General features: G+C 43.2%; 1 protein-coding gene across 1 annotated transcript in view; it reads right to left on the minus strand.

Annotated features, from left to right (window-relative positions):
* LOC123761431 (synaptogenesis protein syg-2) overlaps nucleotides 1-8,502 on the minus strand; it is a 125,133-nt gene extending 116,631 nt beyond the window's left edge. Inside the window, exon 1 of the mRNA XM_069315482.1 lies at nucleotides 8,157-8,502. Coding sequence (XP_069171583.1) covers nucleotides 8,157-8,502 — 346 coding nt within the window. The remainder of the gene's footprint in view (nucleotides 1-8,156) is intronic.
* Between the last annotated feature and the right edge of the window lie 19,046 nt (nucleotides 8,503-27,548).

Genomic DNA, 27,548 nt, shown 5'->3' on the forward strand with positions numbered 1-27,548 from the left:
CCTACATTCCTCATCTGTACGACTGTTTCTATCCTTTGGCAGCACGCCATACTTAGTCACATACAGATATACGTACTTCTTCCTATAATCCTCATCCATTCTGTGTGTGTGGTGTGTGTGTACCTAATCCTGCTAACCGACAACATACACACCTACAACAATATTGTTCTGCAATGTTCTGCACACCTTTCTTCATAGGTTTCTCAACTTGATGAATCTTACTTTTCTGATTATGAATCAAAAGTCTACGGCCCCACGTTGGGCGCCACGCTGTGAGAGTTTAGTTTTTATTAACTGTGAGAAGTTTTGGAATAAATTAAAATTGGTATAAGGAATTTTAGCTCGGAAAATTTCTAAGAACTTTCTTTATTCTTTAACTTTATTCCTGTCGTGATATTCAACTAGGTCGCCTGAGGAAGGACTTGCTTAGCTAACACACCAGTGTAGTAACCAGCTCATTCCTCACTTTGGGACCATGTATGAACAATTGACTAGGCGCGAGCAAACGCCGAGACCCCAATGAAAATTGAAATCCCCCCCACTTAGGCCGCCGACCTTCGCCAATCGCCGAAGCGAATCTAACGAGTAGGTCACGGGCTCTCACAACAATAATTTATTGTTGTGTGGTGCCGTATATTTGATCCAAAGCTCAGAAAATTAGTCTCAATTTTAGTCGAGTGTGAAGAACATTTGCATAACAATAATAATGTGTTGGGGTGTAACGAAAAGACAGTGTTAACCATAACAACTTAGTTTATTCAATAAAGTACTAACTACTACAACAAAACAAAAGAAATGTCAATGACGTTACTCGAAATCCTTCCTGTGACACTATCAATGACAGCTAGACACCAGCCCCTCGGACTGCATAATGAACTAACTCGAACATAAGCGTGACCACAGAGGAATCAACAAGAAACAAGAACTAACAGATCTATAATCACAATTACAACAAATGACACAGTAGGTTCTGAAATACGTCTCCAGTAATCTCCTAACTGTTCTACGCCTCAGTGCAGTCTACTCCTGCAACAGCGGTTGCAATGCAATCAAATCAGTAGTCTTTCAATGACAACAATAACTGATGGGTTCACTGGCAACTCCAGCACCCTTCCACAAATTAATCCTTACGTTAACACTCCGTCCCACGGACGATCAACAATCAATAACAATTGATTTACGTTAATAACACAATAACATTTACGTTGATAACAAGGTAACATTTACGTTAAATTAACAACTCTTACAACTGTCACTAGTAACGCGAAAATCAAACAACACTCTACCCGTCGAGCATTCAGTGAGAAAATCCCATTAATCCCTGTACTTCCAGACAGCTGATTAATCTCTTTACTAGTTACGTTAATTTACGTTAATCGGTTACTAATCACTCAGCGATGGTAAACTCTGATTTGCAATGTCCAAAGTGCTAAGAGAACGGTAATCACTCGTGATTACCTTTAGAGTAATTAATTACTATCCTCAAGTTCAATAATTAAACAATTAAAATACGCAACCTTTCACACTGGCTCAGCAATTTACATTAAGGTATGAATTCCGTCTGAGCCTTCCATACTCAGACCAATTCAGGCGGCTAATAACAGTAATTAGCCCCACGTTTACGTTATTCTAAATGACGTTACTCCTCTCACGAGTCAATCCAATGCCGGTACTTCCGGGCAGATAACGACGTTACGTTAATGGAACAATGTAGCCTTCGTGTGAGTCGTTAAAACAAGGATCGAGATTAATTACTTTGACTTCCTGAAACACGTCAATTACCCGGCCCACTGACCGTTAATTACGACAGACAATACTATAATTCTTATCTGGCTGATGGCTAGGCTCCTCGAGACTACCGTAGCTGCTTACAGGAAAGTATATTAACCCAAACGTATTCTACGTTACTCAAATTGTCAAAGAACAAATTCTCTTAAAGCAATGGGCGTTCCCTTGGTTACGTTATATTAATTGCCTCGCAATCACCTCACTGAATACTGGACTTCGATGTCCTACCAGATAACCAGGAGAATATATGTGTATCCAAGTACTCGTCTACAGCCGAGTTCACCCACGACAATGACAAATCACACTAACAAATCACAGTGATTTACGTTACAATCCGGTTGCTATGACAATACTGCAGAATCTAGCAAAATAACATACAGGACATGAACCCTCTAGAACACTGCCCCACAATGGTTTTACTGGACTGCAATCACATCCGGTGATTGCTCAACACTAGCAACAATCACCATCAAATAACAACCCCCTTTGCAATAACACACACGGCAAGTACTCCAATTTCCAAATATTAGGATACTGCACACACTTACTTACTTACTGCTGCAAATGACCCCTAGAACATAGGTCAATATATTGCAATCACCACACAGTAAATAACACATTAACACTGGGCACCGTGACACTACGATTATGTATATATATATATATAATTACTGCCGACACATGTAGCCTACAGCTATCAAACGTTATTGGGAACACTAAGGAGAATCTCACACTCCTTAAATCACATGGGTGAGTGATTTATCGGTCACGCATGCCGATAAACACTCGAGAGTTACGTTACTCGACAGAGCGGGGGCGGTCTCTCTAGACGGCCTCGTCACTCACCAAACCTCACCAAAATTACGTTAATTAATACTGCAACCACAATATATATATTTATATAAATCACACTTGTCACGGCCCTGGGAACACTACAAGAAATTTAAGCCACACTGAGGCACACTCCACAATAATCATTGCCAGGAATCACTGGCGTTACACATACCTGAGCGCTCAGTGTTGGAATTCCACACCTGCAAGACCACACATGGAAATGATATCACTCCGTCCCACGGACGATCAAAAATGATTACCACAATGAAATAAAAGAATTATTACTTGGACACCTTCTCAGTCCTTGGCTAATCTATGTATATTCTGTGTTCCCGTGTGTACCCACACACACACACACACTGTACGTCTGTGTACACTTAAGTCCCTCTGGACTGACAAGATGACAACACAGGTGATTAATCTCCTCGCCCACAATTCACTCCACCTGAACAGGTGCTGCGTGACAATGTGACGGAACACTTGACCTCGAATTCAAGCTTTAGAGACTACTAATCACCGAAATACACACATAGGTACTTACTCATTCACACTGCCGGCTTTACACACCATTCCCATACATCAGGCACCCCGCTATAGGTGGCTGGCTCGCTCCGGGTGGCGTAGGCGGCGGTAGTTCCTGACCGTAGTACTCATACGGAAAATTGGCGCACACTCGAACCCCTCCCACTCAACACGGCTGAGTTCGCACCCTCGACTCCCCGGTGAAGTGAAGCGTTCATACCCAGGTGACACGCCCAACGATAGCGTCTCACACCAACATTGGGAAAGTGCCTTAACACTGACACGAATTTTCCCGTTCCCATCGACTGCTACAGAGCACTAGCAAGTCTAATCATCACTGGTATGGGATCTACGAGTCTGTTGCTGCTCGTATGCACATTCCCCCACGATCCCAGATCACTGTACCTCTACCCCCTGCATACAATAATGTCTTAAACCCCTCCAAGCGACGACTTCGGCCGGATTCTGTGACGACCGATGTCGTAGGTGAAGCAGGATGCATCAGCAGTTGTAGTCCAGCCACCACGACGCCCTATACATCAATTTGACCGAATTGAGTACAGGAACGTCTTGACAAGGTGGCGGCTGAGTTCAGAATGATGCTCACAACGGCTATCCCCGCGTCCTTCTCGAAATAACCAATGAGAGGAAGGCATACAGCGGCCTACCCCTCTCATCCAATCAGCGACGGTGTAGCATAGCCCCTAGGGCAGCTCCAAGATGGCCGACCAACATGGCGGCTCAAGATGTTTCTAAGATGGCTGCTGGTTTCCATGACAATCACTCAAGTGGGCAGCCAGCGCGGGGGCCCCACACCCACGCCGGCGGCCTAGCTGTTTCCCGCACAAAGCTGAGTCTAGCCTCATGCCATACAATGAGATGATGCTATCAGCTCTAGCACTGTCCACAGACATGCCACCCCGGCCAGGGTAACATTTATGGACTGCTGATGACTGGGGCTCTCACATGAGCCCAAACACTAGAGGTTTCGGTTGCTGGTACAAAACTTAAGTCCGCCCACTTAACAAGTGCACTTAACAAGTGTACTGGCTCCCACAGGCATAAGAGCACTATTGTAAGTGAGCTGGTGAACCACCTCCTCACACTTTGAATATCTATAGGCAGAGAGCACTAGGAAGAGGAGGGGTCTTTTATGGTGCTGGAAGGGATAAAAAGGGAGGGAGAGAGAGGAGAGGGCTTCTGGTGCTTCCTCTTGACAGTCAGGTGGGAGGAGCTGGCGTAGGGTTAGAAGGGTGAAAAATAAAGTGGAACGAATAGGATTAAAGAGGAGAATTAGGGTGTTCAAGATCCACCTCAACTACGGTTATTGAGACTATAAGATACATCTCTAAAGAATAGAGTAGCTTAGGCTATTTCTGCCCTCTATAATGGGATAAGGGGACATAGCGGCACACAAAGGGAATTTATAAGAGGAAGTATTCAGAGAATGGGAAGGGTGGCAGCTGGTGATAAGGGTTAATGGAAGAGAAGCCGATATATTCCTGGCTTTCTGTAAGGGCAGGTGGAACGGGAATATGAGAGTTTAAAACAAAAGGGCATCGTAATAGACGGAAAAGGTCTGGTGAAGAAGACAATAAATTATTGAATGCAACTGCCAGTGCCAATCAAGCAGGCTGTGAATCATACGTCAGGTTGCGAGCAGCCGCGATCCACAGCCTGGTCGACCAGTCCAGCAACCAGGTGGCCTGGTCGAAGACCGGGCCACTGGGCCGTTGATCCCCAGAAGCTACACAAGGTAGCCACAAGGTAGGTAACTGGCAAAGGAGAAACAATTACGACACACACGGCCAAGCCCCATCAACACTATTTACAATATGGTCCACCAGAGGTCCTTCCTGCATGATTCTCTATCACCCTACCTAGGCCTTCTGCTCCTCAGGTTCAAGAATCATGTGCAAACTAGGCCTAGGCTTGACTTTCGGAGTGACTAACAGTCATTCTAACATGCGTGTCACATACATGTTAGACAAACTCATAGACAAATACCTGCCAATTTATATTCGCTAAACACACCACCCGATCCCACTAGAATTAGATATCATAAACGTCCTGTGTTAGGTCGACCAGCACAGAAACTGTCTTTAGAAATCTGGAGATGATGAGGTAATGATGAGATGATGATGAGATGATGATGATGATGGTGATGATGATGAGATGATGGGAGATGCTCAGACCCTTGCATACCACACACACAAATAACAGACCAATTCTTCAGGTTTGACACTAGAGTGCAGTTCGTAGCTCCTACAAAATAGCAGAATAACGTTGACCAGACCACACACTAGAAAGTGAAGGGACGACGACGTTTCGGTCCGTCCTGGACCATTCTCAAGTCGATTGTGAATGGTCCAAGGACGATTGGAATGGTCACAATCGACTTGAGAATGGTCCAGGACGGACCAAAACGCCGTCGTCTCTTCACTATCTAGTGTGTGGTTTGGTCAACATATTTCAGCCACGTTAGTGTGACTCCTCGTCTGCATAGAATAACAATCAAAGTTGTTATACGAGAGTAGTTCTAGAGCTGAGAATTACGAGTTATGTGGTAAGACTTAAATAACTAAGTCTAACGTCACTGGATATAATAATGTGCAGAGATAGATATGGGCGTTACATACAAAATTATTAAAACAATGCAAAAATGATCCAAACAGTTAATACATTGCAGGCGATGAATAAGTTAGGTTGTCTTAAGTCTGTGAGAGTATCTAATAACCCACCATGCAGAGTGCTGTATTTGTGTATGTATAACACAATTAGTTTGCTTAGTATGTGGTGACGAGGGAGCAATATTGGATTTTTTGCTTCCAGATCTATGTCAGCATGCTGTAAGCGGCCTCCGCATCTGATTATGTTATAATTGTCAGTGTCTAACCAGAGAACCAGATCATGTTGTTGCTTCTTAGGAGCATCGTCAAATTCTGTCCCGAATGTGTCTGTCTGAGCTCCTTTGACCCAGTACCTTAGGGCACTAGGGAATTTATGCTTGATTCCTATTTTCTTTAGAAAATCAAACACTACTTGGGTGACACCTATAAGTTTGTTCAGTTCAGAGTACCGAGCAGGATCAATTCCAAAGTCCGAGGTAGTTCCGGGTTCTCAGTGGGAACAGTGACATTGGTCACAATGACTTGTGGCTTTTGTTCAGGCCACTGGTCGCTGATTAGCCACTGAGGTCCATTGAACCACATCTCTACCTTTGTTAATTTCCGTAAAGTCAGGCCTCGGGAGAGATAGTTGGATTCTCTTTAGTGGCTACATATCTTAGTTTATACTCTGCTGACAACTCTCATATTTCCTTAACAGGGTTACTCACATAAGGATTCTTACTTGTTTTTAACCCACTGTAGCACTGCCTCATTATCTGACCATACTACTGTTTATTCAAAGTGGATGTGGCTTAAGGCCTTGATCAGATAATGAGCCAATCTTACACCTAGCAGTAAGGCTGTTAATTCCAGTTTTGGCAATGATCTTTTCTTTAAAGGTGCCACTCTGGCCTTTGATGTCAGCAAATTGGCTTGCCCATTTGAGACCAGGTAAGCTACTGTGCCATAAGCCTTTCCTGAGGCATCACAAAATACATGTAGCTTAATTGGTTCCTTTTCATTTACTACTGTGTTTCGAGGGAACTTGACAGACTCTAGGATACTTAAAATCTTTCACTAACCCTTGACATTTTTCTTGTAAGGTAGGTGTTAGAAAATTATCCCAGCCTATCTTTTGTTGCCAACATTCCTGCATTATCAACTTTCCATTAATTAAGATTGGACTTAATAATCCTAATGGGTCGAAGGGTTTGCTGACTTGTGATAGGAATTTTCTCATTGTAAAGTTACTGGTATCTGGCTCCAGCGACTTGATTGTCAACTGATCTGTTGTCGTGTTTATTCGACACCTAGTAACTTTGTCATCTCGGGTACTTGGTAGTCGGGAAATTCAGTTGCGATCAGTTGATTTAATTTGTCATTGTTGGAGACCCAAGACTGGAGAGGCATATTGGCTCCCATTAATTCTCAATTGGGCTCATGGTATATGTTCAACAGATTACTCTCACTGTTGTTGTTCCTGAAAATTATCCACATACAAGTTTTTACTAATTTCTGTCTTGTTCGGGCTATTGGACTTCTTCAAGTGCGTATCTAAGGTAGCTTGAAGCACAAATGGTGAAAAAGTGGCCCCGAACAAGATGGACGCAAACCGGTAAGTGATTAATTCACTGTTTGGATCGTTAGGATCCTTGATCCATAGGAACTTTGTGTAGTTCCGGTCTTCTTCTTGGAGACCTACCCTAAGGAAAGCCTTGCTGATGTCAGCCGGATATGCATAAGTCCCAATACAGAACTTTAACAGCACGTCGTAAAGCCTTTGTGTCAGGCTTGGGCCAGTTTGAAAGCAGTCATTTAATGAAACACTACTCTGCGTCGTCTTAGTGCTGCAAATAAATACTATCCATAGTAGGGTAGTAGCAGAAATTTTCTGTACAGGATGGTGTGGCAGGTAGTGTCCTTCCTTTGGGTTATCATTTGTAACAACTTCGATAAATATGTCATCGAGTTGCTTCTGTATTATTTCATGATACAACTTCAAGTTCTCAGGCTGTCTTTGTAAGCGCAACACCTGTGATCTTAATTGGTTTTGTGACATAAAATGGTTGATGGGTAGCTGAGGGTGATTCAGCTTCCATGGTAACCTGACCCAGTATTGATTATCTCTGTAGATAACTGAGTCCAGGTATTGTTTGTAAGTCCAGTCATCATCTGGGCTAGGTTGTTAAGGGACAATGCCGAGAGTTGCCAGGTCCCATAGCTTATGTACAGGTGGATCAATCTCATCTTCGGACATGTCTCTGAGTTGCAGAGGAGACTGTTCTCCTAGTCATGCAACCATTACTGGGTTGGCATGTTGGTGGTATACAGGTGCGGGTTGTTTTAGTCGTAATACTGGGCCTTTTAGCAAATAGCCACCTGCAGATGGTAACACGTTCATACCTTGTTTGTCTTCCTTTCCTTTGATAAACTTATGGTAGACATCTGATCCCATAAGGATTCCAATACTGGAAAGGTTGTCTGATGGGATTTTATCAGCCAAATTAATTCCCTTTTCTTCCAGGAATTTGGCTGTTGTCCCTAGACCATATACATACAGGTCTGTTGGGAATCTATCTACTACCAGTACTTGTATCTTTCGGACATAACCTCCTAAACGTACTTTGGGTTGCACTACCCTGAAGACTCGGGCTCCTGAGTTAGTTAGGAATCCTGCTATGTCTATTCGCGTCTCTCTTACAGGTGTAAGTTTCCGTGCATCTACCAACTCCTTTGATATAAAGGTCATTTGGGATCCTTGATCAAATAATCCACGTACGGTGGCTTTGGACTATCCATTTTTAATGATTAATTGTGCAGTAGGTAGAGCTGATTTATGATCAGACCTTGTTGAGACGACACTTATGTCAGGTAACACAGTACAAAGCTGTACTGAAGTGGTAGATCCTTCCTCCTCCTGTGGTTTGGCAGACCTTGTACTTGAGTCCCCACAAAGTGCTGTATGGTGTTGACCCTTATGGCACCTATTGCAGGTGGGTATTTGAGTTGTACAGGTGTCAGGATTATGTGCCCTTATACACTTTGTACATTTACGTAACTCCTTGAGTCGTTTTATGCGTGTAGCACGATCGGTGTAAAGTTTGCAATAATATATGGAATGTGGTTGTCCACAGAACACACATGGTTTCCAGACGTTAACAGCATCTTGAGTCACCGATTTGGGTGACGTGTTAACTGTAGATTTGGAGGGACCAACTGCATATGTGCCCACACTGCCTTGTTTCCACTTTGGGGAGAGGGAAGTTGTTTTAGATTTATTTGGAGTACTGTTTGTGCTCTGTTGTTTACTATTAGTAGTAGACGAAGGTTTAGATGTAATTTTTCCATCTGGGCTATCTCTTTGTCGTTCTATGATGGAGTGTAACCCTTCTGTAATCTCCTTTACAGTCAGAGAAGATTTGCTATACAAGACAAACAACTTATCCAGTACGTCACTGGGTAATTTGCGTTTCATATGGACTTGGATTATCCAGTCTGACTCATCTAGATTTACTTTATTTTTAAGTGCCATGAGCAAGGACTCAAGCTCCAATCTAAAGGCTTGGAGGTGAGTCTGCTGTACTAGTTGGAGGGTTAATGTCCAACAGCTTCTGGGTTAGAAGTCTGATAGTCCTTTCTGGCTTAGCATAATTATCCTTAAGAAGCTGTATGGCATTGTCATAACTATCATCTGTGAAGGTCAGATTACAGACCACCTGTAACGCTTCATCCTTTAAGACACTTTGCAAATATGTAAATTTTGTCATCTTTGCTACATTGCCATTAGAATCCAAAGAATCGACAAATTTGTTCCAGAAGTTGTCCTAACTCTCATCCTCTGTACCAGAAAAAGTTGGGAGACTGAGTGATGGCAATTTGACTTTTGGTGGTGTCTGGTTTTGGGAAGCTGTGGCTGCCATAATTGTATTGGCCTTATGTGTGGTTATTATATCGTCAAAGTGTTGTAACTTTGCAAGCATTGCATCTTCGTAATCTGAGTTTTCTTGTATTACATCGTTCATTGTCTCTTCAGTGATACTCGTTAGATTGAGGACATCTTGATATTTTATTATTTGTTGCAGCACATGCTGATATTTGATCTGTGCAACCTTATAATAGTTTTCCAGTGCTGCATAATTAACTGGAGTTTGATTACTTAAGTCCTCACATTTTTTAATCTGTCGTATTAAGTTACCCTTCATGCCAGTGAGGGTAGCTTTTACATTTTTGGCAGTAGACATCTTGGAAGGACTTGCTAGTCGTATGGGCTTTGACTTGGACTATTTCTAGCACTTAAATTAGTAGAGCCACTAGTTTCCGAACTAGAGCTACTTATCATTTAATAAATACACTATATAATCATACACTCTTTAATTTGAGTGGTAAGCCTGCATCAATGCTGGAATTCCTCAAGTTAGCCCATCATTATCACTATTGGTTGGTACAAAGACCCAGGTTAACACTCAAAGGTGAAATGATTATAGTTAAATTATGACTATAGTTATGGTAATATCATGTTGACAACACAACTCGGGTTGTCATGAATACTGCATAAAAATATATACTTGCTAAGTTATAATATATGTTCAACTCTAGACAAGTGTAAAATTCTTACCCTTACACCAGGTTAGCACAATAAATTAGACTAGGTTGTTGTACAACACCAGCCTAAAATGTCCTACCCTTGTGCAAGAATTAGTTGTAAATAATGTGGCATGCAGTAATTGTTACAGTAATGGTGCAAAATTAAAAGTAATTTTATATAAACTTAAAATTACAAAAACATACATTTATAAATAACTTATGAATAAATTAGCCTCTTATCAACCTCTTGTAATGAAAAAGCACAATTGTTCTTTTGGTACAGGCCTCGGAACAATAATAGTGCTTGTTGTATGTTCTATTTGCTATGAGCCGAGATTGAACAAGTTAGGCTAAAAAAATGCAAAATGTATAGCAGTGTCTTCCTGCTATAATTAATGTATATGTAGTAGGCATCCTTCAGTCTCGGGAGACTATGGAGTTGCGCCCTAGTTGTCAATCCTGGTGCAGCGTCTGGTGTGACTGATGAGGCCAATCCGAGAGTGGCAGTCCTTCCCACACCGAGCACAAACGAAGTCCGATTCTGGTCTGTCTTCCTGGCTACCGGCTTTCCTTCTCTGTCTCTTTGCCTCCGATTCCTTGGCAAGTGACTCCTCGAACTTGGAGAGACCTCTTTGAACAGACTGCCTCCAGGCTGAACGGTCTGCAGCCTGTGTCTCCCATATAGCTAGATCGACGTCCATGGCTTTCAGGTCCCTCTTGCATACGTCTTTGTACCGTAGCTGGGGCTTGCCTGTTGGACGCTTTCCCTGCATCAGCTCTCCGTACAGGAGATCCTTGGGGATCCTGCCGTCGCCCATTTGCACAACGTGCCCGAGCCAGCGCATTCGTCTCTGTTTCAGCATTGTGTACATGCTGGTGATTCTTGCTCTCCCCAAGACGTTGTTATTTGTCACCTTGTCCTGCCAGGTGATGTCCAAGATGTGTCGAAGGCAGCGCATGTGGTAGGCATTCAGCTGTCTTTCCTGACGGGCGCGGAGTGTCCAAGACTCACTGCCATAAAGGAGAGTGCTCAGGACACAGGCTCTGTAAACCTGAATCTTAGTATACTCAGTTAGCCTATTGTTGGTCCACACTCTCTTTGTCAGTCTGGATATGGTAGTAGATGCCTTACCGATGCGTTTGTTTAGCTCCGTATCAAGAGAGAGGGAGTCAGAGATTGTGGAGCCCAGGTACACGAAGTCGTGAACGACTTCCAGTTTGGAATCAGAGATGCCGATGTCAGGTGGGGAGTCCACTCCTTGTCCCAGGACTTGTGTTTTCTTCAGACTGATGGTGAGTCCGAAAGCTTGAGAGGCCTCGCTGAAGCGGGTTATGAGCCGTTGGAGGTCTTCAGCTGAGTGGGCAGTGATGCTGCGTCGTCAGCAAAAAGGAAGTCGCGCAGACACCTCAGCCGAACCTTCGTCTTGGCTCTCAGCCTGGCGAGGTTAAAGAGCTTTCCATCCGACCTGGTCCGGAGGTAAATGCCTTCCGTGACAGATCCGAAGGCGTGCCGCAGCATAACTGCGAAGAAAATCCCGAATAGGGTTGGAGCCAGTACGCAGCCCTGCTTTACTCCACTTTGGATGTCAAAGGCGTCTGATGTTAGGCCATCAAAGACCACGGTGCCCCTCATGTTCTCATGGAAAGATCTGATGATGCTGAGGAGCCTGGGTGGGCATCCGATCTTGGGGAGGATCTTGAACAGGCCATCCCTGCTGACGAGGTCGAAGGCCTTCGTCAGATCTATGAAGGCTACGAAGAGTGGCTGCTTCTGTTCCCTGCATTTCTCCTGCAGTTGTCTGAGGGAAAAGACTATGTCGATGGTGGACCTGCCATCTCTGAATCCGCATTGTGATTCTGGATAGACTCTCTCTGCAAGTACTTGGAGCCTCTTCAATGCGACTCGAGCAAACAGCTTTCCGACAATACTGAGGAGGGAGATTCCACGGTAGTTATTGCAGTCGCCCCTGTCACCTTTATTCTTATACAGTGTGACGATGTTGGCATCCCTCATGTCCTGTGGCACCTCTCCTTCTTCCCAGCAGAGGCAGAGAATTTCATGCAGCTCCATGAGCAGGCTACCTCTGCAGCACTTCAAGGTCTCAGCAGGAATGCCATCTTTGCCAGGAGCTTTACCAGAAGCAAGGGAGTCTAGGGCATCGCTGAGTTCTTCCAGGGTCGGTTCACTGTCGAGCTCCATTAACACAGGCAGACACTCAATGGCGCTCAGGGCATCTTCGGTGACCACATTGTCCCTGGCGTATAGCTCAGAGTAGTGCTCGACCCAGCGCTTCAACTGCAGTGTCTGGTCCTGAATCACCTCGCCAGTGGCAGATTTCAGAGGAGCGGTCTTCCTCTGAATTGGGCCGAGGGCCTGCTTGATGCCGTCATACATTCCCCTAACATTGCCTGTATCCGCTGCAGTCTGTATCTGGGAGCAGAGCTGGAGCCAATAGTTGTTGGCACATCGCCTGGCATTCTGCTGCACTTTGCAGCGGACGGCGCGAAGGATCTGTAAGTTGCACTGACTTGGGCAGGCTTTGTAGGCTGCCAATGCGTTTCTCTTCTCTTCGATGACAGGTGCCATCTCTTCCGATTGAGCCTCGAACCAGTCTGCCGACCTGCTGGTCTTCTTGCCAAAGGTGGAAATGGCAGCGTTGAACACAGCGTCTCTGAAGTGCTCCCATCTTTTACAGGCAGTGACCCCAGCTGGGCCAGGGAGAGCTTCCTCAAGCATGCGTGCAAAATCTTCCACCTTGTCCTGGTTGCGGGTCTTGGTGGTGTCGATGCGAGATCTGCCCGCCTTTTTCGAGTGATGAATCTTCTTTGGTTGCATCTTGACCCTGCTACATACCAGGGAGTGGTCGGTGTCACAGACAGCACTCTGGTAGCTACGCATAATCTTGACGCTGGGTAGACTTGCACGCCTGGTAAGAATCAGGTCAAGCTGGTGCTAGTGCATGGATCTGGGGTGTCTCCAAGATACTCGGTGTTGAGGCTTTGTGCCGAAGAACGTGTTGGTGACACAAAGACCATGAAGGCAGCAGAGTTCTAGCAGACGTTGCCCGTTCTCATTCATCCTCCCTATGCCGAATTGACCCAGGCAAGTGGGCCAAATGTTGTGCTCGGCACCCACTCTGGCGTTAAAGTCGCCGAGGATGAACAGTGGCTCCATTACAGGGATTCTCGCTATGACTCTGTTGAGGTCATCGTAGAATTTTTCCTTTGCCTCTGCTGGAGAAGTCAGGGTTGGTGCATATGCACTAATTACATTGACTGGTCCTGTTTGGGAGTGCAGTTGCAGAGACAGAATTCGTTCGGTTTCCCCCATCGGTGGCATAATGTGTCCCAACAGTGCATTCCTGACGGCAAATCCCACACCATGTTCTCTGGTCTCATCTGGAGGTTTTCCTTGCCAGAAGAAAGAGAAGGTCCTCTCTCTCACAGATCCTGATCCCGGGAGCCTGGTCTCTTGGAGAGCAACAATATCCATCTGCAGCTTGCTCAGCTTCCTATCGATGATTGCTGTTTTTCGGGCGTCATTGATTTCTTGCAGGTCGTCAGAGAAACCTGGTGTCAGTGTCCTGACATTCCATGTGCCCAGCTTTAGGGCAGTTTATATTTTCTTGTTTGGCTTGGTATTGCTTGGTGCAAAGTTGTCGGGCCGCTTGTCGGTTTTCACCCTAAACCCCACGCACCCAGTGAGGCTAACGGACCGTGGCGAGGCAGCACCTTATTGGCTGGGGTTTGCCCAGCTTGAGGCGGGCGGTAGCTGCCCAGTGGGGCGCGATGACCCCTCCCACCGTCGGAAGCAACCCCTGGCGTCACACTCTTCGCCAATCGAGCAGAAGACTTAAAACCGGTAGACTGTCGCTTCCCGTGTTGGTTCGACGCTGTGAGGCGAAGCTGGAGTGTCCTCTCCAGGGCGCAAAGCCTGGGTAGGTAGATATGGAGGAGAAGCTGTTACCCATGCAGCAGGTCCCCCCTCTCCACGTTGCTGAAATTATCCAATAGAAAGGCAAATGCCAATACACATGGTTCCAGCAACGTCGCAGGAGCTGCCAGAACGAGGTCGACGTCAACGACGAACTGCCTTAGGGGCTCCAACTCCGGATTTTTCCTCGAGGTTGACTCCTGAAGCCTTTTCCAAAAAAGGGTATGGCCGCAAGGCAGCGGAGGTTTAAAATCATGGTTTTCCTTATCCTAGATGGGCTGCCTTCCCAGGCTATCGAGTCCCATCTACCCGGAGCAGCTGGTTTTAAGGCGCCAGAGGCACGCCCTCGCCCCTTCTCCTGTCGGTAAAAGCAGTTCCGCCGGACTTAGACTAAGCCACCCGTGCAGGCCAGGAGTTGGACTTGGTTGTCAGAGGCTATTTGGGACGCTAGCCGTATAGGAGCATTTTATAGGTCATGGGAGCTCGTCCCCCATTACCACCCCCTGGCTATGACAACCCCTTGGAACCAATGATGTAATGTAATGGAACCAATGTATATGTAATATTACACTAATGTTATATATATAGATCAGGATCTTATATCTAGGTGCAAAAGACCTACTGGTTAACTGATATAATCATGTAGGTTCAAAGAACCAAAATTATGTAGGAAAACTCCTGGCAGCTATTCTCATTTTTAAATTGACTTTAATATGATAAAGTTCTAAGTGAGTAAGTGATTAAGTAAGTGAACTGTATGTACTGATTCAACTGCCTGAATTTATCTCACATAATTGGGGAGACAATTTGTAGCTTAAGTAATAATTAATAATTATGAATACTACTTCTACAGTATATCTACAGTATACAAAAGGAGGGCTTAGCTCATCCTTGTAGAAGGGGCCTGCTAAGGCTGTGTAATTGTAGCATTAAAGATGGGTGTGGCCCTGTGCCTCTGAGTGCCACGTAATAGCAGCTGTGGAGGCTACAAAGCCGGTGTACAGCTAGGTAAATAATGTGTAAGGCCCAACTGTCTGCTCAGCTTCTTGAAACTCCAAATCACAATTACCTGTTTGGGATGTAAGGAATTGATAAAGGTTCCCTAAACATATAATTACAGGTATGACATGGAATATGAGGGTGTTAAATTGTGTAAACGTACTTCTTGTGTGTTTTCTCCATACATCATAACCATCTACCTATTTATGAATAAATTGTGCACAAATTAAACTACAAAATACTTGGTAAGATGGATACGGTCGTTGCTGTGATTGTTGAGAGGCTGTGTTGCTGGTTGCTCGCTTGTTGACACGTAATCTGGGTGTCTAATGAGTTAAATCAGCTTCAATGGAGCTCTCTACAGCGTTGTTATTGTACTGAGTGTAAGTGACGCTGCCTCCCTCCTTGTTCTGGGGTTTTGGTTCTACCTCTGGATTTAATTTTACATTAACAAGGGAGTCAAGCTATATTTTGGTGTTAGTAATTATATTCAATCTTATTGAACACTTTTTCTTATTAAATTTAAACACTAGACTGTATATAAACAAAATTATAGTAACGTAAATACGGCATCGTCGATGACGTCACGGAATCCCCCATTCTCTATTCTTTAAGGGGATACTACGTTATTATGTGTGTCAGTTTCCGACAAACATAACACAATCCTGACAGTAGAGGACATCATTGAAGGTTTGCTTTCCATCATATACAAACGACGTGCAAATGAGGAAGTTAAAGCCTCTTGCGAGCCTTCACATATAGAAAATAATAGTCAGTTAAATGGTAAAACAACTACCCCAAATAAACATCAACCAATTACTCTCACACCAAGTTGGAGAAAATCTGGCAATGCAGCAGAATCCTCCAAGCCTACTGTTACTAGTTTACCCAAACCGGTAACTTCCAAGCATGCAGTAGGCTGGGGGACATGTATGTTCTGCAAAAAGAAACATTCAACATACCGTTGTGCCAATTATCCAGACAGAGACACTCGTATTAAGCGACTCCAGGAATTAGGGAGATGTGCAAGGTATCTCAAGTCACACATCATAGACTATTGTGAGACCCAATTCTACACCTGCAACAGGTGTAGAAGAGGTAAACACCATGCAGCACTGTGCAAACATACGAAATTAACGTATTCAAGACCCAAGGTCGAAGATAGCATTCCCACCACAATACAGTTTTGCAAGGTGCAACAGAAAATTAGTGTCCAATTGGCACAGTCCTAATGTAATGCGACTTTGCCTACGGCCTAAATTACCATCCAAAATGAGAGGGCAAAGGTCCATACCCGTGGGTTGTTTGACCAAGGGTCCCAGAGAACATATGTCACTAAAAGGTTGGCAGATGAACTACAATTATTGCCTGTAACCCAGACGACAATCAATATCTCAGGGTTTCTAACAGATGCAGGACCTCAAGTCTACCAGGTGGTACAACCATCAGTACGTTTAGGCAGGTACGTCTGTCAAGTACAAGCCATTGTGGTGGACAAAATACCAGCAGACCTACAAGTACAAGGTCTGAGAGCAACAGCCAAATTCCTGAGAAATAGAGGAATAAAATTGGCAGATAATATTAAGTCTGATCACCTCACCGACTTCGGTATCCTTGTAGGTACAGACTACTACCTTCTGCAATAAGTTCTGCTTGTAGGGTGTATTAGGTGGTGACCTTCTTTTGTGTCTCGAGGTCGAATATGTCGTCCAACAGGATCTCTAACTCCACTTTCCGGGCCATCTCACTTGGTCTGGACATAACGTGACAGTTTATACCCAGATTTAGGAGAGTGACTTGGTCCTCAGTGAGGTTGATTCCAGCAAGGTTCAGGAAGCCGTCCCTCGGTCGTGGAATTGCCATAGATCCTCTATATAATGTTGTTAGTTTCTTGATTATTCTGGTTTCGGTGCTGAGGTGATGTCGATCTGTGAGGATGTCGAGGTGTTGCTCGATGCGAGTACGGAGGTTTTCGTCAATGTTGCTGTTTCTCCATTGGTTTGTAGCATGAAGTAGTTGCGTTTTGATGTCTTTGATTTTATTTTTTGCCTTGTGTATCAGATTTCGAATCAGATCTTGGCGATATTTTATCGTAAAGGCTTGATTCCTTGCTGCTGGGTCGTGCGTTTTAATATTAGTATATTTTGGTAGCAGTCTTTCTTGTAAACATATATTATTAAATATGAGCCCGGGTGGGCACATGAATAAGTAAGTAGATGGGGTCGCCATGGGCTCTCCCCTAAATGATCTGTTTGCGAACTTCTACATGGGTACCATCGAACAGAAAGTCTTAGTAGACATGAACTTGAAACCGGTCATATACTGCAGGTAAGTTGACGACATTTTTACACAGGTTCCTGATGTCAGACATCTGCAGGAGCTGAAGGAGGCATTTGAGCAGAGTTCTGTGTTGCGTTTCACTTACGAGGTGGAGAAGGATGGGAAGCTGCCCTTTCTAGATGTAACAGTTATGGAAAGGAGCGGAGGTTTCCACACTGCAGTCTACACTAAGGAAACAAACATAGGAATGTGCCTCAATTCCAACAGTGACTGCCCAGACAGGTACAAGTGTTGTTAACGCATATGTCGACCGTGCTCTCAGCCACAGCTCAGAATCTTGAGGTTATCTTGAGATGATTTCGCGGCTTTTTAGTTTCCCCGCGGCCCGGTCCTCGTCCAGGTCTCCACCCCCAGGAAGCAGCCCGTGACAGCTGACTAACACCCAGGTACCTATTTTACTGCTAGGTAACAGGGGCATAGGGTGAAAGAAACTCTGCCCAATGTTTCTCGCCGGCGCCTGGGATCGAACCCAGGACCACAGGATCACAAGTCCAGCATGCTGTCCGCTCGGCCGACCAGCTCCCACCAGAATGGAGCAAGTCGATGAAGAACTCTGTAGGGTAAGGCAGGTCCTAGTCAACAACGGCTTCTCCAATGATTTCGTTGAAAACATCATAAGAAGGAAGGTGAAACGCCATGCAACCTCTGAAGAGACAACTAACACAACACCTGTATCCCCTATTAGACTATTTTACAGGAACTTCTTTTCCACAGCTCATAAAACGGAGGAAAGGGTCCTGAAAGATATTGTTAACAGAAACGTTATCCCTACAGACAAAAATCAGAAGATACAATTGACGATTTACTATAAAACAAAAAAAACGGCCAACCTTCTCATGAGAAACTCTCCAGACACAAAGCAGAACGCTTTGAAAGAGACCAATGCCGTCTATGCCTTCAAATGCCCACTTGGGGACTGTAAGCCTCAAAAAACTTATTATATAGGCAAGACAACAACATCTCTTTCCAGGCGATTAACGATGCATAAGCAACAGGGCTCCATTAACCCTTAAAGTGCGCATCACGTCATATGACGTGTTGGACGTTGTTCCAGTCAACTGCGCATCACGTCATATGATGTGTTGATGTGTTGGAGTACTATGCAAGATTTAAACGGCCCGCGGATACACGGGGTTCACCACACCTTCATCAGGGCTCTTGTAAACAGACGCCATTTTTTAAAAAAATCGTGGGCCAAACTCCCGGGTGTTATTGTCCTAAGTATTGAGTGAGCAACCAAGCCTGAGGCACGCAGCATGAGCTAACAGCACTGCTATTCAGCTTGTGACCACAGCATCGCCTAAAAATGTGCAGACGACGGTGTTGTTTACTGGTTACCACGATGGTCTTTGGGCACCATACCAGTTTATTTGTACAAGTATGGTGAATAAAACAGGTAGATATTTATATATAATGTGTGTGTATATAGCATAATAACACCACACAGTATTGTTGGAGGAGAAATATTAGTGCGTCTGGCCTTGAGGGCGGCAGCCATCAGCTGACTGTGTGAGGTCCTACGTCTTTGTGCCTTTACTCACCATACAAGCTTAGATGTACAGTTATGGTGAACAAAACATGTAGATACTTATATATAACGTCTGTATATAGTGAATTATAGCAAAAACATTATTGTGGGAGGAGAATGTGGGTGAGTCAGATGACTGGAGGGAGGGCGGGAGTGGCTGGCTGGTACACGGCGGTCACTCCTCGTTACTTTTTGACTCGTAATAGCTACTTAGTGGTTCGTTATAGTGAACAAAACATGCAGATACTTATATATAACCTGTGTATATAGCGTAATAACCGACAAAGTATTTGTTCACTGATTGATGAACATAATTGAATCAACAATATGCACACCATATTTTTGAGTACAGCAATGATTCACTCATTTCATTATATAAATATATCAAACTACACACTATTGAATAATATTACAGCAAAAAAACTATGAAAAATCAATCAGAGACATTGAAATAATTAGGTAATTATCTCTTTGTGGCAACTCAGGCCTGACAGCTGGCGATCAACAGACCGCCTGGGACGCGCGCTGAGTCAGCTCCTGTTTTTTGGCAGACTTCCCCACCCTATAGCGGGCAATATATGCCACTTACGATTTTTTAATTATTTTTCCGTGATCAGTGAACACAAATTAACAGGTTAGGAAGAAAAAAATATTTTTTTTTTCAAAATTACATGCGCCTGTGGGGAAGAAAGGATATTATACCCCTAGCATGTTAGGGGTTAAGGAACATATAATCTCTTCCCACAACCAGACCATCACCAGAGAAGTCTTAACAGAAAACACAGACATCATCGATAGATACAGAGATAGCAGGCGGCTTGATATCCGCGAGGCACTACACACTACACTAAGACTCCGCACCTATACAGAAATATAAAGAAATATGGGCCAATAGGCCCTTTGCAGTTACTTCCATTCTTCCTTTTAATTTACCCAATATTATACCCATTGTTTCGTGTTCTGTCTTGTTTTGAAAGTTTGTTTTCACCTCATCCAAAACTGTTCTAACATATCACCTCACCCAAATGCAGGTATATAAAATGAAAGCCGTTTAAATTATTGCATAGTAGAATTCTGTTTAGTGTTTGCAGGTTATAGTTGCGTGTGTGTGTAAACTACAGTCTTTGAAAATGTAATAAGTTATTACGAAACGCGTTCAAGTGTCGCGTCAGACTAGAAATAAAAATGAAATTTGGAGAATTGATTTCTCAATTACCTTCGACAGTGAAAAGAAACATAAGAAATATTGAGAAAATTTGTGTTAGAATTATTAATCTTACTTTTCGGTCATATTTAAATATATATATATATATATATATATATATATATATATATATATATATATATATATATATATATATATATATATATATATATATATATATATATATGTATATATATATATATATATATATATATATATATATATATATATATATATATATATATATATATATATAATATATATATATATATATATATATATATATATATATAATATATATATATATATATATATATATATATATATATAATATATATATATATATATATATATATATATATATATATATATATATATATATATATACATATATATATAGAATTATTAATCTTACTTTTTCGGTCATATTTAAATATATATATATATATATATATATATATATATATATATATATATATATATATATATATATATATATATATATAATATATATATATATATATATATATATATATATATATATATATATATATATATATAATATATATATATATATATATATATATATATATATATATATATATATATATATATAATATAACTAATAACGTAACTAATATAACGTAACTTTTCATTTTGCCAGTGATTATTCTTATTATTTTGTTTGATTGATTTTATGTTACAAATTTTATGTCCATTTTATTCATGTTTTGCTTTTCTAACGTAATTAAAATTTCATTGTTAAATTTACTTGTGTTTTGTGTGTCTTCCCATTACCTTACCTCAGACGAAAGTTCCAGATTTTCTCTTTTTGTTTCTTTATGTGACGAGGCCATACCCCTAGCTTTTGAAACAGCCGAACACCAACGCGTTACCGTCACATATTAAGTGGGGGCCTGTCCAGGAGCTTCAGTCAGGTACTGGTGCCAAGTAGTAATTAATGGTAAGCGTATTTAACTTTGGTAACGTAGCTTTTACTATTTTTCATATTCAATTTCATTTCTATATGGTGCGGTGTGTATTGTGCATTATGAGAGTAGCATATGGTAAAGGTGAGACAACTTTGGATTACGTGGTGACTGTAGGCCTCAGTCATACTCTTAATTGGTCATCTCTCCCTCCGTGTTATTACTCGTGATTACCATCTTTGTCCCTTGGATATTTCTCATATTTTCGACAGATCATCATATTGGTACCCTGGTACTGTGGTCTGCCCCGGGTCAAGTTCACCTAATCTTCTGCAATCTGACTGTAGGAGGACAAAGAGGGCCATAGTTCCTCTAGCTCGAACTTTAGTTGCTGAATTGGGACCTCAGCAGCAGTTCTTGTCACCAGTTGACACCTCGCACCCCTACACGTCAGTCAGATATGATGATACCTACAACGATAGGGAATTAGCTTACTTTTTCAGAGCACAAAAGTTCGCTAATTCTGTAAGTATCATATTAATTTCAGTAGGAAAGACTTGCTTATGTCCTATAGAGACTCGGCAAGGTATGCCTACATCCTTGGACTACCAATTTTACTTTTGAGGCAATTAACTGTTTCATTTGTTTTCGAAACTCAGTTTCATTTGTTTAGTAGGATTTTCTTGCCCTTATCCTCTTACATGAGTACCGGGTACAAGATTTCCTGCGCCCTTGATTTAAATTAATCATTTAACATCTTGTATTTAACTTTAATTGTTAAAGATTCCACAGGATAGGTACCAGTTGCCACGTTGTCCTGTTTCTGACATTCACTATACAACGGTATATTCGTTGTACATTTATTTGCTAATTTCACCATGTTTCATCTCCAAGCTTTCCGTGCAGATCCAGCAGGTGAAATAGGGACTTTAAATCGTGCCAAGAGGACTGAATTACAAACTCTTGCACATGAGTATCAACTAGAAGTTCCCTACCAAGCCAACAAAAATGACATACACAACCTGTTGCTGGATCATTTCTTAGAGCAAGGTAAGATAGACTCTGAAACTCATGAAACTTACTATATTGCAGATAAAACTGATTTGGCAACGATGAAACTCAAAATAGAGCTGGCCAAGATTGAACGCGAGCAGCAAAGGGAAGCCCTCGAACAACAAGAACGAGCAGCTGCCATACGAAAGGAAGAACACGAACGAGAAATCGCCCTCAAGGAACGTGAACTCGCCCTCAAGGAACGTGAGGTTGCAATGCTCCAGGAGCGGGAACGAGTACAGCTTGAAACCAAACAACGCGAGTTGGAGATGCAACGCGAACATGACAAGCAACAAGCGACTCTGGCTCTAGAGTGTCGTCAACGAGAATTCGCGTTGGAAACTTCACACCTCGCTCAACACCAGCAAGCTACTGCCAATCTTCCCGTCAGTTTTAATATATCACATGCAAGTAAGTTAATGCCATCCTTTGTAGAAGCAGAAGTTGATGTGTTTTTTACCACCTTTGAAACCCTTGCTAATCAACTCAGTTGGCCTGTCGACCAGTGGGCCACACTTCTCAGAGTCCATCTTACAGGTAGAGCTGCAGTCACACTCAGTACTTTGGCGTCTGAGAATGACTACCAGACTCTGAAACAAGCAGTGTTGGACGCCTACCTCCTCTCCACAGAAAGTTATCGAAGGAAATTCCGTGACCACCTGAAGGCAAGTACCACTACCTTCCTCGAGTTTGCTAACACAAAACGGAGATATTTTATGAAATGGCTGGAAGCAGCACATGTCTCTACTTTTACAGAACTCGTCAACCTGATGCTAGTTGAAGAATTCTTGAGGCGTGTGCCGCCTCCTGTCCGTCTATATTTAGCAGATAAAGAAGAAACCGACTACCTGAAGTGTGCTAAGTCGGCTGACACTTACAGCCTCATCCACCGGCTGACACCCGAACCATCCTCCAGTAAGAAGTCGTGGTACAGTTACGAGAAAGCGAGTACCGATCAAGCTGGCTCGCAATTGTACTGCAAGTATTGTAGACTCTATTGACATACCATAGACAAGTGTGGTAAGTCTCAATACAAAGGAACCACTGACACACAGAAACCCAAACCAACTCCTCCTAAGTCCGGTAAGCCTGTGATGAATGTTGGTGTTAATGTTAATGATCTTTCTCTTTTCAGTAACCACCTGTATACTGGAACTGTCTCTGCCAACGGTTCAAATCCGGAGGGACGTTTCAAATTGAAGATCTTGAGGGACACAGCGGCTCTACAATCGATCATCTTGAAGTCGGCTGTGCCCAACATCGCCTACACCGGAGAAACTGTCTTCATCACTGACCTCACTGCTACCACTCCTTATCCTCTCGCCAGAGTCCACCTGGATTGTCCCTACGTGAACGGAGAAGTCCAAGTCGCCGTCAGGGAAAAGCCTTTTCCCATGCCTGGAGTGCAACTTCTCCTGGGCAACGACTTGGCAGAAGACCTGCAACCGACCAACCTGATCGTCATGGACAAACCCCAGGTGTGTACCTCTGTGCCAATTAACCCTATATTCGAGTATGTTCCAGCAGAGGTTCAAGAGAGTGATGAAGTTTCTCCTCTGGTTCTAGTGACCACCCGTGCACAAGCCGCACGGCCACAGCCAGCTGACTCTACTGCTACCGCTGTCCCTCAAGACCCTCAGAAACTACCCCCGAATCTGACCAAGTTGGAGTTCCGTAAGTTGCAGAGGGAAGATCTTACCTTAACACCATTGTTTTTCCAGGCTGAGACTCAACCCGACAGTATTCCTGGGTTCTTCCTAGAGAACGACTTGCTCTACCGCAGATATAGACCCAGTAAACTGAAGGAGGAGGACGATTGGGCCAACATCGAACAACTTGTGATTCCTACCAGCCTGTGGCCCACTATTCTACACCTGGCCCACGGAGCACTCTCCCACTACGGATTCAACAAGACTTACCATGGGATTCGTCAAGACTACTACTGGCCAGGTATGGTAAATAGCGTCAAACAGTAAGCAAAACTGCGTCATACATGTCAGATGGCAGGCAAACCGAACATCTCCATTCCCAGAGCGCCACTGATTCCCATACAGGTGCCTGCGGAACCTTTCCACAGACTTATAATAGACTGTGTTGGTCCTTTACCTCGAACCAGTTCAGGTAATGCCTATATCTTAACCATCCTGTGTCCTACCACCAGATTTCCCATAGCAGTTCCAGTGAAGAACATCACGGCTGCTACGGTTGTAAAGCATTTATTGAAGATCTTCACTCAATATGGATTTCCAGGGAGATTCAGAGCGACTGTGGTACCAACTTCACCAGTGATCTCTTCAAAAGGACACTGGAGGAGTTCAACATCAAACAGGTATTGTCCAGCCCCTATCATCCTGCTTCACAGGGTTCTCTTGAGCGTAGTCATCAGACTATCAATGCACTCCTGAAAAAGTTTTGTAGTGAAACCTCTAAGGATTGGGATAAGCAAATTGATTTGATAATGTGCATATATAGAAGTCTTCCCAATGAGTCCCTAGGAGTATCTCCTTATGAGATGCTCTACGGCCGTAAGTGCCGTACTCCCCTCAAGGCTTTCAAAGACTCTCTACGAGATGCCACCATCAGTGAGCATCAGAATGTGCCCCAGTTTCTTCAAAACCTTCAACACATTCTAGAGAGAGTCCACAGTTTTGCCCATGATAATCTATTGAAAGCACAGGAGAGGATGAAGACTCATTACGACCAGACCAGCAAAGTGAGAAAATTTAAGCCGGGAGACTTCGTGCTAGCATACTTCCCTATCCCAGGTTCTCCTTTACAAAACAGGTTTTCAGGACCCTACCGCATCAAGGAGTGCAGAAACAACCATAACTACGTTCTCGAGACTCCAGATAGGCGGCGGAAGACCCAGCTGTGCCACGTCAACCTCCTGAAGCAATATAATGGTACTCCTCCCCCTGTCATGATAAACTATTCTACCTTCACAGAACCCTACATCCACAGTGAGACCTTCCCTGCTTCTCCTCCCGAAAGCACCGACAAGGAGTCCACGCTTTCTAATTTAAAAATCCATATTGATAATCCCAACCATTTTCAGGACCCTAATAGTTCTCCTTTGCCATATTCTAATTCCACTCTCACCTCGTCAGATAAGCCCTTCATCCTCCATGTCGACGCCAGTGGTACCGGCGTTGGTGGTGTCGTGATGCAGCAACGAGGCGAGGAGAATACACCTGTCAGCGACTACTGCTGCAAGGAACTACGGAACAATTGGCAAGGAGCTACTCTTCATCATCCTGAAGCTCCAGCACTTTACTCCACACCTGAAAAGTGCTCGGTCTACCATCAACACGGACCACACCACCCTACACCTCCTGCAGCTCGCCCACTTCTAAACTCAACGTCTTCTACTATGGGCTTGATAACTGCAGAAATTCAACCTGGAGACCCGCTATACCGAGGTTCTGACAACATTATAGCCGATGCCCTCTTCAGAGTTTATGAAGTAGAAGCGACTCCATCTATTACTCCACCACATAACGACGTACTTCTTCCAGAACCGCAGGCTTCGGGGGAGAGTTGTGACGATAATCTCCTTCAAGAGAGATTGAGCCTGCTCTTCCCTCCTAAGTACGTCCCTATACAACTAATATGGAAGAAATATCCAACAAATACAACACCAAGGTTTGCCAGAGAGCAAACGTATTCAGCACCAGGAACACCTGCTCCACCTCCGCCGCTCCAACCAGCGAACTACCTGTCCGTCGCCTGCTCATCGCTGATTGGCTGGTGCCCTATCGCACCTGCTCCCTCCACCCGCCACACTACCTGATGTCTGGGGCCACCACGACCTACAGACTTCAGAATATCCCATGCTTTCCACAAGTTAACACGTCTCATTGGTAGACTAAGCTCTGGCTTACTTGTACTAAGAGAGGTGGCAGCTTAAAGCCAATATTCCTGCACCCATATATTTCATTGTATATTATTCACTTGTTATTACTCACTTGTCTTAACGTAACTTTTCATTTTGCCAGTGATTATTCTTATTATTTTGTTTGATTGATTTTATGTTACAAATTTTATGTCCATTTTATTCATGTTTTGCTTTCTAACGTAATTAAAATTTCATTGTTAAATTTACTTGTGTTTTGTGTGTCTTCCCATTACCTTACCTCAGACGAAAGTTCCAGATTTTCTCTTTTTGTTTCTTTATGTGACAAGGCCAAACCCCTAGCTTTTGAAACAGCCGAACACCAACGTGTTACTGTCACAATATATATATATGTATATATATATATATATATATATATATATATATATATTATATATATATATATATATATATATATATATATATATATATATATATATATATATATATATATATATATAACTGAAAACTCACACCCCAGAAGTGACTCGAACCCATACTCCCAGAAGCAACGCAACTGGTATGTACAAGACGCCTTAATCCACTTGACCATCACGACCGGACATAATGAGGTGATAGCCGAGGCTATATGAACCACCCCACCGCCGGCACACGGATCATTCAGGCTTGTTCGCATTTGTGTTCCTCACGTGTGCCCCAAAGAATGAGGTGATTTGGTAAAATGCTATGCCCAAGATAACTATCCGAGTGCCGGCGGTGGGGTGGTTCATATAGCCTCGGCTATCACCTCATTATGTCCGGTCGTGATGGTCAAGTGGATTAAGGCGTCTTGTACATACCAGTTGCGTTGCTTCTGGGAGTATGGGTTCGAGTCACTTCTGGGGTGTGAGTTTTCAGTTGCATATGTCCTGGGGACCATTCAGGCTTGTTCGCATTTGTGTTCCTCACGTGTGCCCCAAAGAATGAGGTGATTTGGTAAAATGCTATGCCCAAGATAACTATCCGAGTGCCGGCGGTGGGGTGGTTCATATAGCCTCGGCTATCACCTCATTATGTCCGGTCGTGATGGTCAAGTGGATTAAGGCGTCTTGTACATACCAGTTGCGTTGCTTCTGGGAGTATGGGTTCGAGTCACTTCTGGGGTGTGAGTTTTCAGTTGCATATGTCCTGGGGACCATTCAGGCTTGTTCGCATATATATATATATATATATATATATATATATATATATATATATATATATATATATATATATATATATATATATATATATATATATATATATATATATATATATATATATATATGTCGTACCTAGTAGCCAGAACTCACTTCTCAGCCTACTATTCAAGGCCCGATTTGCCTAATAAGC

This window comes from Procambarus clarkii, chromosome 7, assembly GCF_040958095.1.
Source record: "Procambarus clarkii isolate CNS0578487 chromosome 7, FALCON_Pclarkii_2.0, whole genome shotgun sequence".
Lineage (NCBI taxonomy): Eukaryota > Metazoa > Arthropoda > Malacostraca > Decapoda > Cambaridae > Procambarus > Procambarus clarkii.